This window comes from Sylvia atricapilla, chromosome 10 (assembly GCF_009819655.1).
Source record: "Sylvia atricapilla isolate bSylAtr1 chromosome 10, bSylAtr1.pri, whole genome shotgun sequence".
In the NCBI taxonomy this organism is placed as follows: Eukaryota; Metazoa; Chordata; class Aves; order Passeriformes; family Sylviidae; genus Sylvia; species Sylvia atricapilla.
Genome location: NC_089149.1, coordinates 14,854,318 through 14,874,017, shown reverse-complemented (window position 1 = coordinate 14,874,017; position 19,700 = coordinate 14,854,318). Strand labels below are relative to the sequence as shown.

General features: G+C 44.6%; 1 protein-coding gene across 1 annotated transcript; it reads right to left on the bottom strand.

Moving 5' to 3' along the window:
- Window positions 1-4,414: 4,414 nt before the first annotated feature.
- Window positions 4,415-19,293, bottom strand: PARL (presenilin associated rhomboid like). Its single transcript, XM_066326027.1, is given in 11 exon segments — window positions 4,415-4,745; window positions 6,528-6,625; window positions 8,429-8,530; window positions 9,891-9,961; window positions 10,324-10,473; window positions 11,866-11,961; window positions 13,337-13,385; window positions 15,853-15,993; window positions 18,955-19,104; window positions 19,106-19,154; window positions 19,247-19,293. Coding segments are annotated over 11 exon segments (1,071 nt in total). The 3' UTR covers window positions 4,415-4,627.
- Window positions 19,294-19,700: the final 407 nt, after the last annotated feature.

Here is a 19,700-nt window from a genome sequence, read left to right as displayed (position 1 = left end):
AACAGTTTAACCAATTCACTTTTAAAATACTACCTATTGACCAAAATCCAAGCATCTATTATATACATCTTAATATAGGACCTACATCCTTTACTGTTTGCTGGACACTGCAAATTACACTCAAAACCAAACAGCCAGATTCAGATTCAAAACCAACAGCCCTGGCACAAACCACCGAAACTGACAGAATTATATCGTGAATAAAATCAGGCTTTTGAAATTTAACATTTTATGGCCTGTAGCCACTTATTACATAATGCTCCTCCACAATTCCCCATTCAGTGGGTTATTACCAAAGCTGAATCTCCCAAAGGGTCACCAAACTGTGAAATGCAAGGCTGTAAAGGTGAAGAATGCAGATAAACTGATATTCCACCTATTGGAAAATCTATTGAAAGGCTAACAGAACAGGCATTTCATTTCAAAATGTAATAATCCAATTACAAGTGGTTATCTGATAAGTGAGGGATAATGGCTTTACATTGAAAGAGGGCAGGTTTAGATTAGATAGTGGGAATAAATTCTTCCTAATGAAGGTGCTGAGGCCCTGGCACAGGTGCCCGGAGAAGCTGTGGATGCCCCATCCCTGGAAGTGTCCAAGGCCTGGCTGGATGGGGCTTGGAGCAACGTGGGATGGTGGCAGGTGTCCCTGCCCAAGGCAGGCGGGATGGAACAAGATGATCTTTAAGGTTCCTTCCAATCCACACCATTCTGTGAAGCTTTATTAAGAAATTAATTATGCAATGGAACTTGAGAAGGTAAGATTTATTGTTTCAGCTAAGCAGTTTCTATCCTGGTATATTAGCACCTCACTTCAATTCAGATTTGCATCTGCTCCTGGGTTCAAGAAGGACAAGAAATGTGCATATGGACTAGGGCAGAACCTCTCCTTGAGTGTTTGGCCTCTCTCTAAAACATAATCATGGGACAAAAAGAAATTCCTTTGCAGATGATCCTGTTTCCTAAATACCTGATTTAGCACTTGCCCCTGCTGCTAACAGTTTTGATTCCATCATCCCCTCTCCTCACATGTCAGCTGGGGCAAGGAGACTCAGAAATGTCAGGTAAAACATTTTTTTTTGTTTTATCCCAACACTGAACTCTAGTCACATTACTCTGTAGGCTAGTGGATGCTGTGTTTCATTTGTTATCTGAAAACGTCACAAATGTAATTCTACTTTCAGCAATGTGCAGGGAGACATTTATTAATTTTCTGTGGCTCTTGGTTTTCTGGAACTGGTCTATTTTATGCTGTAATTTTTAAAAGTAAATCATATCTGATAAAGAGAAACAGACTTTACAGGCATGGGAGAAAACAGAACATCTGTTTTCTCATGTTATCACTGGCACAGTACAAATGACACTCTGATTCTTGTTCCTAGGCCTGACTTAGCAAAATGCATTGGTGAATAAATCGGATGTCTCTGCTCATCCTGTGCCTGACGCTTCCTAGTACTGAGTTCAGCTCTGGCACTGCATGTCTCAGAGCCCACCTACAGCATCAGGGAGTGCTTTGAGCAGCTGCTCATCACAGCTTGTAGGATGAAATTGGCACAAAGGCTAACTCAGACAGGAAAACCAGAAGATGCTGGATGAGATTAAAAAGTTGTCTGCATTTAGAAGATTTGTCATGATTAAAAGCCTGGGAGGAGGAGGGGTGTAATACTGCAACACTAAGACAAGAGCCATGAAATCAGAAAGCAAAACAGCTCTTGCTGCCAGGAATGGGGGCTGAAAACTCAAACAGTTTTAACACTAAAATGAAATTCCAACAGAGCAGATCACTGAAACAAATTATTCTTTAAACATGGCAAGGCCAAAGCAGACTTTAAAGCCACTGAAAAAGGATGAAGAATTGTGTCTCTACATGATTAACCATGACTTTATACTTACTGCTGTTTTCCTACACAAACACTAGCTGTTGTCTCTGCCAAGTGTCCACATAATCACCACATTGTATTTTTATTCACAATAATCTCTTTGAAAAGGGAGGGGAAAGTCTTTCCATGTGTTTGGTTTTGTTTTAGGTGATTGGTTCTTTATCTTGTTTTTTTCTAGGGTTGGATTTTAGGCTTTTTGTCGTTCTTCTAATTTGTCAGTCAAAGGTGTCTAAATGTTGAGATACTGACATGTGCTGATGCCACATTTTGCAAGAAGGGTATTTGCTTGTCAGAAAAGCATCTTATGTATTCTAGCGAGCTGTTGTAACTTCAGGGCATTCCTCGTCTGAGTGACTTGAGAATTGACTTTCCTATTGCAGTTTCAAAGTAATTTTGGACAGAAAAGAAAGTTTGTCTTTCCCGCACAATGCTGCAGAAAGGCTCAGGTGCAAAACGACACGAAATCCACTGCTTGACCACATGAAGATTTTTGTACAACCTTACATATGGTACACATCTCTAGGGTCTCTATAAATGAGGAAAATTGAGATACTGAACAGCCTTTAGAGGGGTGAATGCTCTTATGCCTGAAGTTAAGGTGAAGCTTAGGCATGAGCCTCTCAAACCACAACCACTGGCTGAAAAGCTGGTCACTTCCAAACCTCTCTGGCAGTTCCAGGATGTTTTCCTCAGGTGCTTTGAGTCCCTTCCTGCAAGCTGAAAGGGTGCAGCAACACGCTGCAGGGAGGTCTAACATAGCATAAGTGGGACTTCACCCTGCAGATGATAGAGGGGCAGGAAGTGCTGGCTGCTATGTTGAAGAACTTAACTGCAACTTTGGCTTATCCTACAAGATCTGTAAAAGTGTTCACTTCAGATTTATGCACTGTATTTCCTGCAACATTACTCCCTGCTGCTTTCAGCCAGGATCTCTGAAAAACCTCTCAGCAAATACGTAATTCTTGAAGAGACTAGGTAAGTCGTTGAGGGGACAAGAGGTAACACAAGGAAAAGGGGAGAAAAAAGGAGGTGACAAACACAATAGTTGCAAACGAAGTAGTCTGAGGTGTGGCTTTTGAGCTTCTCTGGAATAAAATGCTCCCCCAGGACAAGCCTGCTCAGTGGCCATCATGTGCTGCTGCCGCCTTGTCCCTGGCTGCGCTGTGCTCTCGCTGCGTGCTCGGCTGCCCTCTCTCGGCTGCAGCTCTGAGAACTGGCGTGCTTGGCCAGAACACCACAGCACAGGGCAGGAAACGGGAGTAACTGATAGACTGGAAACTGAAAGCAAAAAATTTCAGGAGCAGAGCAAAGGAATATTAGGTACCCCAGCTCCTTCATTCTTAAACGTTTACATCGACAGGCATGTGAAGTTCCAAATCCTCAAGTGCCTTATTTTTCTAATGAAAAAGAATTAAACAAGCACTGGCCTGGGACAGGGAGTTTACACCAATTTTGTACTCCATCATTTATTAAAACTGGTGCCACTTAGCATTATGTATTCCTTTTCCCCACATAAAATTTATTTTATGTGAGGCACTGCTGTAAAGTAAAAACACGCACAAGTTGCTTCTTAAAAATTCAACATGTTCTTTGACAGGTCAGTCCATGTGGAAGAACTAACTCAGCGGACAGGAAAGGGATGAAGCCACCAGCTTGTGTCTGGGCATATTCCTCAGCCTTTTGCAAGGGCTTCAGTATCATCCTTGCAGGACAGCCACAGAGTAGCAGCACACCCCAAATCCAGTTTTCACTTGTAAAATAGGAACACTGGTCATGGTACTACCCTCAGGTTTACTTCAGTAGTTACTTCTGGTTACAGTGTCACTGATCTCAGGCACCTCATCTATTTTTGCTGGAGCTCCTTATTTTCTTAGGCTGGCAGATTCTGAACCAGATGTTCCAGGTTTAAAATTCTTACAAAAACCTTAAACAAACTGCACAGCTTAAAGAATACCCCTCCAGCCCACCCTCAAATCAATGCAGTGAAAGAATACAGAAAGCAGTGTTACTCATGGTAGAATATAAAAAACCACAGTTTGTCATTCTTCCCCTGCACACAATTATGAAAAGGATATATCACTGTAGTAAAATCTAACAAGATCTGAAAGCTTGTTGGAACTCAACAGAAACAAAAAACACAAGCTGAATAAGCCACAGGTGACAAAGCTGGACCATTAAACCAGTACATAAGCCTTGGCAAACAATTCAGTATTGCTTCATATATTTCAAGTTTCAAATCAAACAAGACCATTGGCTCACTTCATCCAGGCTTTTCAACAATAAAAGCCACTGAGCTTCACCATATTAGCCTTCTTTGAGTCCCACTTTCCCTTCTAGGAAAACACCTTGTATTGTCTGGCAGACATTAGGGATGTGTGTGATCTATTAACTTCCTCACTTCGGAAAATGTTTATCTTTCAAAGTATTAATCAGTTGTACCCCATTTTATTTATTTTTTTTGGACAGAGATTAAGGTCACTTAATTGAAAAACATGTTTTATTCCACCTTTAAAAAGGTAATGCAGAATGTTACCTCAGAAAGCAATAGAATAAAAACCTTTATTGTTCCACCTTTGTCAGAGTTCATTTTTTATGGATATGCATTTTTGTAACATAATTTTGTTACATCAGAAACTTCAGCTCCTTGGAGGCTTAATGTTGAGTAGCAAAAAAACCTTCAAAACCAATTCAATCCCATGTCTTCAAGTAAGATACCACTTGGGCACAAGGAATCTCTAGGATTAGAATCAGTTAGATCTTCCACCTCCTCCCTTTCCTGTGTTCTTTGTCCTCATTTCATGCCAAGCCTTCACCAGTGGTTCTCTGTTCTTCCATATGAGCTCGTGGCCATAAGTCACATACCACCTGGGAAAGAATGCCAAAGTTAACTGGGACTCCTCTCTGCATCTGAGGGAAAACAGGCTGAGCACTGAAAACAAGTAAATACTCAGTGTGAGACAAGATAAACTAAGGCACAAAGAACAACATGCTTGCGAAATGGCAGGTAAGCCACTGGTTCTCTTGACTCCAAACAGTTAATTTCATTGTTCTTGTTTGTCTCAGTCCTGAGAATGAACAGTTTTCATGCCTTTAATTTCAAGCTGTTATGATTTCTACTTTAAAAGGTATTAAAAAATTATCTCCATTTAAAAGACTGTTAAAACAATTCAGTTGCTTGTGCTGATCCTTACTGACAACACCAAGGAAAAGCGTTCTTTCTTCTCCTATATAAATACAACTGCCCTATAAAGAACAACTGTGTTCCATTCAAAATGAATTTACTTCTGTATGCACTCAAAGATCAATCTGTCAAAGTGTTCTAACTTTGTTTATATTCACAGACAATTATATATGCTAATATATGAATATCAACATAAGTGATTAAGCAATGGAGGTTATGGTGGAGAGGCAACAGGGGAAACGATCACATGGAAATAGGCTGAAGGTTCCCTCACAAGTCCAACTCCACACCTAAGTCCTGAGGAACAAAATCACTTTTCTGTGAGCCAGCAGCCAGTCAACTGGCCATTCCTTTAAATCATACAGCTGCTTTCTAAAGTGGGAGGGAATGTATAGAAAATACTTTGGCCATTCAACATAGGTCCTAAATAAGGCTCTCTTTCAGGATGAAGGGACCAAAATCATCACTGAGTAGAACACACAGGTAAAACATATGTAGGTGAAGAAAGCAAGAAACTTGCCAACTCCAGATCATTTTTACTGCATTTGTTATCCTCTTTTAATATGTGAACTGCATTACCAATGCAGAGGGTCCCTTCATTACAATGAATGAGCTGATACAGATCCATCAGGACAGAAAGCAGTTATGAATTAGCAAGACTACGTCAGATGCATTTATGATACCAGAGAATGGGAGAAAGGGAGATTGTACAGCACAGAGCTTACTGACACCAAAGCCAAGAAACAGCAAACTATTTGGTCTACAAGTCGGTTTGGCTTTAAGTCTGCCCTAGTGAAATCTCAGGTAGGCTTTTCAAATGCCTACATAAAGTATTAAAAAATGCACTTAGCAATAGGTGTGCAGTTGGGTAGAAGTGGAAAAATTCAATGCAGTTCAAATATGGAACAATAGAGAACTGTTTCCTACCAACTTGTTTCTAGTAGTTCTTACTAATTAGGAAGGCTCCCACAAAGGCAATACAGCAACACTGAGAAAACTGCACTAGAAGCTGCTCAAAGGAATTTGGCCGGAGCTTTTATTAACTCTGCAGCTCTCTGTAAATTGGCAATTAGAGGAAAAACACTGACACAAAAACATTTTTTTAGCTTTTTAAAGTTATTTCAATTTGTTCATTCTGTGTTTTGTGAGAATCTTTTCTGCCCTGTGACTCTCTTCAATGTGCTGGCAAGAGCAGGACAGAGATGGCCAGCCCAGGTTATGGTTACAGGACCACCTGACATCTAATCCATGACTCTAAGGCAGTTCAGCTCAATTCTTTTCAGGTCTAAGCATCTATTAACAGTGTTTTCCATAAAATTTTACAGCACTAGAAGGGTAACAGTGAGTTGTATTTATTGCTAGTTACAACAACTTTACAAAAACTCCCTACACTTCAGCAATACAGGAAGAGAGAAAAATACAGGAATAATTTAAATACAAAACAGAGTCAATAAATACAGACTTACATTCCAAAGAGAGCTCCCCCGAGGTGTGCAGCATGGTCAAAAAGTCTCCAGCCTAAAGCAAGCCCTGCAGTGTCAAATGCAATTATGGCTTTTAAAGCCTAGAAAGGAGAGAACATGGAATGGAAAGGATCAGTCACAGCATAAAAAGGCCAATAATAACAGTTTTCTACCACAGAACAAAAATTCGGAATCAAAAAAACATCCTATACATTTTATATCAAAGAAATTACTGTAAAAATTGTTTTAAAACAAGAGAGTCAGTCTCCAGCTGTATTGCGGTATCAAAACACAGATGTGAGCAGCTACAGAATAGTGCAGGGTGGGAATGTGCCCTTTTCAAACAATCAGTCTCTTCCAATCTTCATTTCTAAAGCTACAAACACATTCCAAACTTGGGTCAGCAGGAAACAGGAATTACTTGAAAGTGTACATGCTATAAAAGACACCACAAAATACATAATTGCAACATTCTCATTCTCTGATTCTGCTGTAGCTTAGATTTGTGTGGATCTGTGCTCCTGAACTCAACCCTCTAGTAGATGGAACACGTGGGGCAACATCCCTGTTATCTTATCTGATATACATATTTGTTGGAAGGCAGAAAATCAGGATGACAGTGAATAACGCCAGAGCAGAATGAGCTGCTGGTGTACCATCTACAGGAGACACAAGGCACCACAACTGTCAATACACAAGATTTTACTAAATGCTTCATTTCATAAAGACTGACAGATTTAATGCTTGGATGAAATGGTACTTCAGGCAGGATTCCTCTCCTTAAGGGTAGCTAAGGTAGATTAAAGGATTCTGTAAAGTTTAGATATACAATTATATAGAAGAGCTAAAATAATTCCAATGATTTGGAATATTTCTACTGCAATAGCTGACACTGCTCTTATTTTGTTGTTGCAATGAGCACTTGTTCGTGGCAATGCTCTCTGTGGCTCTGCCTGTATTTCTACCCTGATCACCTTTTTTAAGAAAGATGCAATTGAAGGGTAGCATGCAAAAAAAAAATCCTTCAAAAAAACCCCCTACCAAAACCCAACAAAAATCCAACAGAAACCCCAGGTGAACTCAAGCAGAAGTGCAAGAAAAACATGAAGGCTACATCTAAGAATGTTTGTCCAAATCTATAAGCTTCACTTACAAAAAGTATTAAATCTCATGATCTTGAAATGACCTGGCTTAACTGCTTTAAGCAGTAAAACACTTTTAAGTAGTGGACCAAAGATGATTAACTTATTAAAGCAAGTTAAGATATACATGAGAAGCTTTTCTTAAATGTGGCAGTGGATGTGCATAGAAGAACTTAATGAAACAAAAAAAAGGAGTCCTAGTACTACACACAAAGACAAGTCTCAGTAACCTATTTCCAATTCCAACAGTGTTCCTAAAAGTATCAAAAGATTATATGGAAAAGAGGAGGCAAATATTCCCCCAGGGCTGGAATATAATCTCAGAGAGTGAAATTCTGTGTTTCTCATCTTGATAAATTTTTCTTTAAAGACCACACACCAGTTTTACATACACAACCTGTTTCAAGTGCTGCTATAAAAAATATCACCCATCAGAAAGAAGAGGATGTGTATGTAGGTTTCCTCAGACAGGTGAACCTGACTCCCTCCCAACTTCTTTCACCTCTTGGGATTAGATCTAAAACAGACCCATGGAGGATGGAATTTAGGATAATTCTGAATTCAGCACACTCTGCTGTAATGACTGTGCCAGGCTGCAACAATTCACAACCAATCCCTGGGATCTTCCCTGACCCCTCTTCTCTTTCAAAATAAATGTAACAGTTTAGAAACATAGATGAAGAGGACACACGCTCAGATACTGAAGAGGTGGGGAGAAAATGTTTTGAGAGTAGCATTTCTTTGAAGTTCAGAGGCACTTACACTTCCTGCTGTAAATGTGAACATCGGTAGAAGTATGATGGCCAGTTTTGCTTCTGGCATCTTCGTACACACAGCTGCAAGGACAGTCATTATAGCTCCTGACTGGAAATACAGGAAAATACATCAAAGCAAGCTAAAGTGTTACGTAAGGGATAATATATTTTTCTCTGCATGTGAATCTGTTTTCCTTTTGGCTTTTATTTTCAAATGCAGGCCTGTGGTAAATATCAAAGTACAAAGCACCACAGAAAAGTTCAGAATAAAAATAAAACAAGACATCACTATTTAATTTTAATATCTGGAATTATAAATACTAGGGAAAAACATCCTTCAAATCCTCTTGAGTAATTAAGAAATACCCACTCCCAAATTGAAGATAATGATTTCTGTAAATACACTTTTCTCCAAGTAAACCCTAGAAATCTAACGTGTATTAATCAAGCACAGACACATCTAATGAAGGGACTCATTCTGAAGCTTGTACAAAACCAAGGAAAATAACAGATGGACAGGGACAAAAATCTTTCGTCAATGAAACAAGTAATTCCTTGGACTGTAGCAAATTGACCATGGGCTTCTGTATCCCTGAAGTAATCTCAATAGAAAGGCTCTGAATGCAGTAAGCTCATGCAATGTGTGGTCATTTCAGTAAGTTCTGATCAGTAAGACTAAGGGAAAATAACTTGCTCCGGATATAGCTCATTCATAAGACAAAAGGAAAATACACAGACAGCATTTCCAAAAGTTCTAGCACAGCTAAACAAGTTTTTTCATTTTAACAGAATAATGAGAATCTGACTCTGGGCTTCTATCAAAATTATTCAGTATAGTAAGTTAAACCTTTAAAACCTGGCAAATGTCTAGGTTAAGCTCAAATTTAATGTAAGTGAAGTGTTTTAAAATGTTGTACTACTAAAAACATTTGAGCAGCTGCAGGAGCTCCTCAGCCTGCCTCATATTGTTCATCGGGTGAGACTTCTGGCAGGAGTGCAGGAGTGCTGGCCCTCCTGCACAGCATGCCCTACAACTTCCACTGTCATCACATGCTGAGTTTGATTGTCTGATTACATTAGCTCTTTCCAAAGTATTCTATTTTTAATTAGAGAAGACTGCTGCACAATTACGAAATATCATTTCTGCAAAAAAGTTACATAACTGATCTGCTGAGGGACAAGAGCTCCTGCTGTTCTGGACTCTTTTACAACCCTCAGCATTAAGTGGTGGTAGCTGTGGGCAGCTGCTGCAGCAGAAGTGACATACCTGAAGAATAGGAAAGCTGTTGCACTGGAGAACCAGTTTGTATCTGGTTATTCCATTTTGGTAAAGCTTTTTTTTGGTAAAGATGGTAAAGTTTCCATTACCCTAGATATACTCTTGGCTTTTAAAGAGGTTAAAGCATACAGCAGGCTTTCAAATTGGCTTCAAAGCCCATTATCAGCCTCTCATATTCCAAGATACTTACAGCTCCAAGGGATGGTTCAAACCTTCCCGTGGCCATTTTAGCGACATAACTGACAAAAGTGGAGATAACCCCTGAAAAAGAGAAATTACTACTGAAAATGATGGCAGCAATGCAGACCAGCATCAGAAAGTACAAATTAACTGTCATCTTCTGTCACAAAAATTCCAAGAGACTGTATTAAGAGCTATTTTATTTTGGTAGTAAAGCAGGAATTAAAACCAGATACAGTTTTATCATATTTCAAAGCCCAGTATCTTAAACCCACCAAAAATCTGTACAACAGCAAAGTGGTACTGCCTTTAGAATAAAGCAATGTGTGGGACTGAACAATGGCCATCTGTCATCATACATTTATTAACCAAGCACACAGGTTACGTGTATGAACACGTATTTATACTCTTTAAGTGTTGTAAATATATATATTAAACATTACCAGCAGAAAGATACACTGCAATGAACTGCTCACAGCCCAGAAGAGAGACAATGCTGCTGGAAAAGCTCCACAGAACATACATATTTGCTGCCATGTGGAAGAGAGAGAAGTGACTAAACGTAGACAGCAGCATGGGAGAACACAAGGCTCCTACAAAAGAGAAAAGCAATGCACATAAAGAAGTCAGTATTTCAATTTGCTTCAACTTACATATCATGTAGATTAGAAATTTATCAAGAGACATCATAGGCTAATTATGCCTAGATTCTTAAATACAAGCCACGTAATAAACCCAGCAATGGAACAAACTTCAAATTCCAAGCAATGCCTTTTGGAAAGGCAGAACATACACCCCAAAAATACACAAGCTGTAACAACAGTCTTAATTACCTACTGGGGATTGTTTCATAGAAAACATTATCTTATGACATGGTGTCCTATGGTTTGAAAATGAAAAAAGGTATTTTATTTATATATGTATATGGTGAAGGATTTTAAATACATGAGCTTATAAAATTTATATTTATTCATTTACCATATAAAATGAATTTGCAACGAAGATGAACTCAGAGAAAAAATAGTTTTCCTTTTTGAAAAAGCTACTAAGCTCTCCTGACTGAAATGGCAGCCTTGAAAATGCAAACAAGCCAATTAGCAGGTTTGAAGGTCAACATTATCTAAAATAGGAGTGTTTGGGGTGACATGCTCAGATCTGGGTAGCAGCTATCTTCAGCTTTGGAGTGCGTGGGGGACTGGTTGAGTTTCCACGTTTTCAGCAGAAATTAAGAGGATAGCAGAAAGTACCTTCCAAACACGTTCGTCTCCTTGTCCTTTTAATTCTTTTCTCTGCTGCAGAAATTAAACCCCATCTTTCTGCCATTAAATATTACTGTTTTTTCCCCTAGGTTAATATCTTCAACACATTTCACACACAGTGAAAGCCAAGGTGCTTGGGTTTGTTTGGGTTTTCTTAATGTGACTCAAAGCACAGCTCTGAAGGAAGGACTCTGTACACAACCTACAGACTTGTCTACTGATGAAAGCACACATGCATGTGACTGACGATGGCTCTGTCTGCATCCCACAGAACATTAAAGGGAGGAAACAGTCACATTTGAGTCCAGTTTATGAGTGGCATTATGTAGTAAAGCTTATTTTCCTCCTTCTCTGAGTGGCTTGATGTGCACTCTGTCCAAGAAAGCAGTTTAGCTGATGTAACTGGGAAGAGCACCTCTCACTTTCATTCAGGCAGGAGGTGCATCCCACTGCATGCAGGAAAAGGCCAGATAGCAGTTTTGATGTTACAGTATTTAGAAAAGCACCAGTTGTGCTTGTTTTAAAAAATAAGATCCATTATTCCTAACATCCTTCCCCTCAAACCATTTCCTGCCTAGATGGAATAACGTGTTTGGGCATGACTGAGATTGTTTGTGGGTGATGGAGCTCTAAGTAAGCCACATGCCACCTGAGCCTTCTGCAGCATCATCAGAGGTTCTATTACATCTCTGTGTAGGAAAGACACCCAAATTATTGTTCACTTACTGGAGGATGGATTTGAGGTGAAATATGTAAACATAATCCGTCGCATGCCAGGCACTCTCCACAAACAGAATACAAAGACATTCGCAGCTATAATACCTACCAAGAGGGGAAAAGAAAGTATAAAAGCAAATTACAAATGTAATTCACCATAATGCTTACTGAAAGCAAGTATTTAAAAGGCAGCTTTGTAGAACTGTACTTTTTCTTCACAATTCCATTAAAAGCAATATCCACGTCTTACTTTGTATACAGTTTAGAAAACGCAATGAAAAATACTGAAAGCTACATTTATATAGCGGAAGTCTTTCAGAAATTTGACATTTACTTGCAACTGTTCTAACATACAGTGTAATGAATCCAATAGTCCAGAAAGATCTGTGCTGAGAAGGTTCAAGCTATGGTTTCAAACTGCTATATTCCATTACACAATCAATGAAACAGCAGCCAGCTAAGCATTCCCATTTCCTGCCCCTCCTGCTGTTTATCTCCAAATGCCACCAATCTACTGCACAGCTGCATTTAACTGCACAAGGGGAGGAGACTGGGGGACCCATACCAATACACAGTACACATCCTGTCCATTTCTGGGGGGAGCTTTGGTTTTAAGAAAATTGAAAAGATGAATTGGCATTGCTAGGGCATAGTGACCTTTGGGACACAGCAAACACACAGCTTTTTACATCACAGATGTTATTGCAATCTTACTTTACTGTGAGTAAGAGTGTAAATTATTCGAAACATAATGAAAATGTTTTATTTCTTGTGTAAAGTGCCTTCTCTATTTCTATCCAAGCGTTTAGGTATTTAAAATGTTTTATAATAGCTGGAAACACTAAAGGTGAAAGTAACTCTTAAATGGCAGAGAAATAGCATTTAAGTAGCCTTACACTAACAACCTCCTAATAAAGATTCAGTAAACACTGAATATAGAATATGTAGCAGGAGATAGGGCTCAGCTACTGGATTTGAACCAAGTTCTCATCAATTTTGTTTCACACATTACATTTATCTCAGGGATTTCAGCTGGATTTAGGCTAACCAATCAAAACTACATTATAACCACAGGAAAGCTCAAAGGCTAATTTTTTGCTACTTTTCATACGTCATACTGAAAAGATGTAACTATTTAATTACTATTTAATTCCCACATTTCAATAGAATATATACACCCATTTCTTCTAAAAGCATTTGCTGTTTTTCATAATTCATGAGAAAAATATGGCTGGGGGAGGATTCTACTTAATCCTCCACACTCTGTCACACAGATGTACGGGAACTTTTTTAAGGCATACAAAAAATAGTTTGTGAGAAGGAAGTGTGGCAGAAATAGTGTATGTGCAGGTGTAAATTTACACATGCTTTGTGCCCAACAACCTAAACATGGTATGAAAGCCATCTGTTTTAATATACTGTACCTGTTTGCCATATTTCTCTTCCTGTGAATGTCTAATACTTGTAAGCTAACACAAACCTGTCACAGTCCGCTGACCCTCAGTCAGGTTATTCCACCAGCTGTTAACCTGAAATAGAATTGTTGTCCATCAATGCCACCACGAAGCACTTGCAATTTAAAAAACAGCCAGGTAAGCTTACACATTTTTAAGAATGGAAATCTGTGAAGTAAATTGGTTTCTAATTTTTTTACTTCTGATTGCTTTAGCTTTTCAAGTTGACATTTCCTCACTGAAGAACAGCTATCTACCCTCCTTTTCAAAACATACCCCAATATGGATGATGAGTTTCTTCAAAAAGAATAGGGTTATATCCTTTTACACAACTCCAATGGGTTTACCCTGCTTGCATTAAACAAAGATCTAGCCCATAATGCTGACTTTAGCAGATTAGCCAAAGTTAGCATAAATCCTGCCTCGACTAAGCCTCACCCTAATGCTGTCTAACATCACACCACCCACCTTTGAGTGATTCCACTTTTGTGCCAGGATCACTTTTGCAGAGGTGGCTCACAAGATGTGGAATCCATTCCCCCTTGCGTCCAGTTCACCCAGCCCTCCTCCAAGTTTAAAACCCCTGAAAAAGTTTATTTTGAGCGCAGTCAGCCCACAGACAAATTGCACCCCCCCCTTCCCTTCCTCAGCTTTTGTAATCATTTTGGACATATATTTTGTTGCTACCTCACTGACCTGCCAACCACATTGATGGGGACAATAAAAATTATCTGCAGATTGGAGGCAGGGGATGTAATGCTGTATGAAACAAAATATTCACTATTCAATATCTAAGTAACAACCTCATTGCAGTTCTTGTTTAATTCTCTAGCAGAGGATAGTCTTCAGTATAAGGACTCAGAACAGACAGGATTTTTTTTAAATACAAGGTTTATATGCCCTCAGAAACAACGAGGAGAATCCTGAACTATTCGAAATAGAACTTACCCGTTGAAGATGGGGATTGGGAGTTTAAGCCTATTAACAACAGGGCAGTTTAGTTTTCTTTTTTGGATAGTTAATCACCAGATCTTCCCCTTCAGGTTTTGAAGGAAAACAAAAGTATAAAGGCATAATTATTTAAAAGTACTAAATGCTGATTGTAATCTCCCTGCAGTTCATATACACTAAGCAACAAAGCATGCTGAGATAAAGGCAATTTTCTTTCTAGGAGCTTATACACGGTTCTGTGTGTTAGATTTTTGACCAAGACAGTACTGGTAACACTGATGCTCTACATTTGGTGAATGCTGTTCACATCACTCAAGATCTTTTGCATTTCTCGCTCTGCCACTGCAGGTTACAACAGGCTGGAAGGGGACAACCAAGCAGATGACCTGAACTAACCAGAGAGATTCCTTACCAGATAATGCTATTCCCTCAAAAGAGGGGATTTCAGGAGGTTTAACATATTTTTCTCATGAACTGGCTGGGCACTGGTCCTTCCACAGGAGATTGTGAGTGGCTGCCTATGCATCCCTTACTTTCTTCTCTCTTCTCACACTTACTAAACGATTTTTTGGTGATTGTTTTATCTTTACCCCCAAGTTTTCTTGCTTTTCTTCTTCCCCCAGCCCACTGGGGGTTTGTGGGGGCCATGAGCACGGAGCCACACAGAGCCCTGCTGCCCACCAGGGTTATCCCACATGCCCATTTTTATAGCAGTGCTGGTGTGCACCATACACATTAGAAAAACAGCTCCTGTGTGTCCTACTCAGGATCCTGAGCCTCTCCAGCCCTACTTCCCTTGGGCAAACAGACCTGAAAGAATATCAAGCCTGGTCTGTCACGAGCCACTAGTAACCTTGAAACAAATGCACACATGCATGAATGTTTAGGTTAGTTTTAAGTATACTTAATTAAAAACTAAATAACTGATACTTTTGGGCTGCCAACTAAATTTTAACAAATCTTGCAGCACTTATTATGTTCTTGCTGCTCAAACCCAAAAGCACTTCTGTGGAAATGTCAGCTCTCTAAGTAAAAAAGCCCTCTAAAGCCTCATATTTTTAAGGGTTTAGAGGCTGAAAACAGAAATGCATTTCAGAAGCCAAAGCAATAAAAATTCATAAGCATAAGATCGAGAATTTAACCTAGTTCTGTCCTCTGGGAATTCATGTTCACTTTTAAGAGCACTTAAGATACAGCAAGAACATTTTTGGGGATATTTTTTATGGTAAAAAAGCAAACAGCACCTAGTTTAGACAAACAAATTCCTACTACTGACCTCTCTTTCCTGCAGTTCTGGGTGAAGATTGTATTTTTCTCTATTTTTCCACTATAACTTTTGCATTGAGTGACTGTGACATTGAGTTGCAGTTTTCTAGAACTAATTCTATCAGTTTTCCTCGCAAGTCCACTTATCTACTGTAATTTTTTGAGAAGCCAATATTTCTCCAAGTCCCAAACCACAAAACCCGGGACAAGTATCTGTCCCAGGACAAGTATCTGCTGCACAAACGATGCTCGCGGCAGGAGAGACGCGGCCGTGCCTGCATTCCTGCAGGGATCCGCCCCGTGCGAGCAGCCTGGCGCTGCCTACCTGCTTTCTGAAGTCGCCTCTCTTCTGCGGCCGCATTTTATCCATCCAGTCCGCTCGAGCTTCCTCAAAGTAGGTCTGGACGCGCGACTTGAGCGACTCATACTGCCAGATGGCGGCAGAGCCGAAGGCCGAGCCTGTGAACTGGGCGACAGCGGACAGTGAGCGCCCACGGCAGGTCCCCGGCCGGGATCATGGCACACGCCGAGCGGGGCAGCACGGCACCGGCCCCTGCGGCACTGCTGAGCAGGCAGACACACGGCACAGACACACTGCACAGAGCCCACACAGACACACTGCACAGACACACCGCACCGACACACGGCACCGACACACGGCACCGACACACCGCACCGACACACGGCACCGACACACCGCACCGACACACCGCACCGACACACCGCACCGACACACCGCACCGACACACCGCACCGACACACCGCACCGACACACCGCACCGACACACCGCACAGAGCCCGCACAGACACACCGCACCGACACACCGCACCGACACACCGCACCGACACACCGCACCGACACACCGCACCGACACACCGCACCGACACACCGCACAGACACACCGCACAGACACACCGCACCGACACACCGCACAGAGCCCGCACAGACACACCGCACCGACACACCGCACCGACACACCGCACCGACACACCGCACAGAGCCCGCACAGACACACCGCACCGACACACCGCACCGACACACCGCACCGACACACCGCACCGACACACCGCACAGACACACCGCACAGAGCCCGCACAGACACACCGCACCGACACACCGCACCGACACACGGCACCGACACACCGCACCGACACACCGCACCGACACACCGCACCGACACACCGCACCGACACACCGCACCGACACACCGCACAGAGCCCGCACAGACACACCGCACCGACACACCGCACCGACACACCGCACCGACACACCGCACAGACACACCGCACAGACACACCGCACCGACACACCGCACCGACACACCGCACCGACACACCGCACAGAGACACCGCACCGACACACCGCACCGACACACCGCACAGAGACACCGCACCGACACACGGCACCGACACACGGCACCGACACACGGCACCGACACACCGCACCGACACACCGCACCGACACACCGCACAGAGCCCGCAGAGACACACCGCACCGACACACCGCACCGACACACCGCACCGACACACCGCACCGACACACCGCACCGACACACCGCACCGACACACCGCACCGACACACCGCACCGACACACCGCACCGACACACCGCACAGAGCCCGCACAGACACACCGCACCGACACACCGCACCGACACACCGCACAGAGCCCGCACAGACACACCGCACCGACACACCGCACCGACACACCGCACCGACACACCGCACCGACACACCGCACAGACACACCGCACAGACACACCGCACAGAGCCCGCAGAGACACACCGCACAGACACACCGCACCGACACACCGCACCGACACACGGCACAGACACACGGCACCGACACACGGCACCGACACACGGCACCGACACACCGCACCGACACACCGCACCGACACACCGCACAGAGACACCGCACAGAGACACCGCACCGACACACCGCACAGACACACCGCACCGACACACGGCACAGACACACCGCACCGACACACCGCACAGACACACCGCACCGACACACCGCACCGACACACCGCACAGAGCCCGCACAGACACACCGCACTGACACACGGCACAGACACACGGCACCGACACACCGCACCGACACACCGCACCGACACACCGCACCGACACACCGCACCGACACACCGCACAGACACACCGCACAGAGCCCGCACCGACACACCGCACCGACACACCGCACCGACACACCGCACCGACACACCGCACAGACACACCGCACCGACACACCGCACAGACACACCGCACCGACACACCGCACCGACACACCGCACAGAGCCCGCACAGACACACCGCACCGACACACCGCACCGACACACCGCACCGACACACCGCACCGACACACCGCACAGAGCCCGCACCGACACACGGCACCGACACACGGCACCGACACACGGCACCGACACACGGCACCGACACACCGCACCGACACACCGCACAGACACACCGCACAGACACACCGCACAGACACACCGCACAGACACACCGCACAGAGCCCGCAGAGACACACCGCACAGACACACCGCACCGACACACGGCACAGACACACGGCACCGACACACGGCACCGACACACGGGACCGACACACCGCACCGACACACCGCACAGAGACACCACACAGAGACACCGCACAGACACACCGCACCGACACACCGCACCGACACACGGCACAGACACACCGCACAGACACACCGCACCGACACACGGCACAGACACACCGCACCGACACACCGCACCGACACACGGCACAGACACACCGCACCGACACACCGCACAGAGACACCGCACAGACACACCGCACCGACACACCGCACCGACACACCGCACCGACACACGGCACAGACACAGCCCTCAGCGCTGGGAAACACCACCGACAGCCTCAGCACAAGTGTCAAGCCAACACCACCACTGAGTTCACCGTGTCCTCGAGTGCCACACCCACGCGTGTTTTGAACGCTTTCGGGTATGCGGACTCCACCACTGCTCTGGGCAGCCTGTTTAAACGCTTTGTAACCCCTTCTGGTTTGGTTTTTTTTTTCCCTAACATTTAATCTAAATCTTTCGTGGTGCATCTTGAGGCCATTTCCTCGCGTTTACTGAATGTTCAGTTTCATAGGATGATGCTTTATCAAAAAGGTTCACAAACCATACTAGTCAGTGAAATTACTAACTTCACCAAAATGGAATGAAACGGGGTTACCTTTACAATATTTTCATTGATTTAGCTTAAGTTACTTTGTATTAGCTCAGAACAACGCCACAATATTTGGCCAACAACCTTGCGTTAACTTTGAGGCGCTGAGAAGGGAATCCCCGGAAGGAAGCATCCCCCAGAGACAGATGGAATACGCTCCTTACCGGCCCGCTCCCCGCAGCCGGGCACAGCACCCGGCCCGCACCACCACTTACCCCTACGGTGAAGAGGAGCGGCTTCACCAGGCGGCGCGGCGAGGGGCGGCCGGCGGCCGCGGTGGGCGACGGCGGGTAGAGGCTGCGGCGGCGGGACGGCGGCACGGGCCGCGCCTCGGCGGCGGCTGCCGGGGGCTCCTCGGGCCGCGACCCGCGCCCGGCGGAAACCCCGCCGCGGCTGCAGCAGCAGCAGCGCCAGACTGCGGGGGAAACACGCGAACCGTCAGCACCGGCCGCCACAGCCGCCTCTTCCCTCCCTCACCCTCCCCGTGCCGTGCCGTGCCGGCGGTACCTGTGCGGCCGCGGACCCGCGGCGCGGGCCCAGCACCGCCACGCCATGTTGGCGCCTCCCCGAGCGCTTCCGGGGCAGCCGGGCGACATCTTCCCGCCGATGGCGGGGGAGCCGCTCGCTCACCGCACGGCAGAGGGCGGCCCGGCTCCCCGCGGCTCCAGGGCCGCTCCGCACGGCGGGTGGGTGGGCGCCCGTGCGGCTCCCGGTGCCGCCGGCGGGGCTCAGCGGGCAGCGGCGGCAGGCCGGAGCCCCCGGGGCCGCCATGTCGGGCGGGCGGTGCCCGCCGTGCCGCCATGATGAGTGTGGCAGCGCCTTCGCGGCCGGGGGTGTCTCGGTGAGCGGCGCTGCGCCGGGGGGCCGGGGGCTGCCGTGTTTTCACAGAATCGCAGAACATGCTGAGTTGGACACGATCCACAGGGACCATCGAATCCAACTACTGGCTCCGCACAGGACC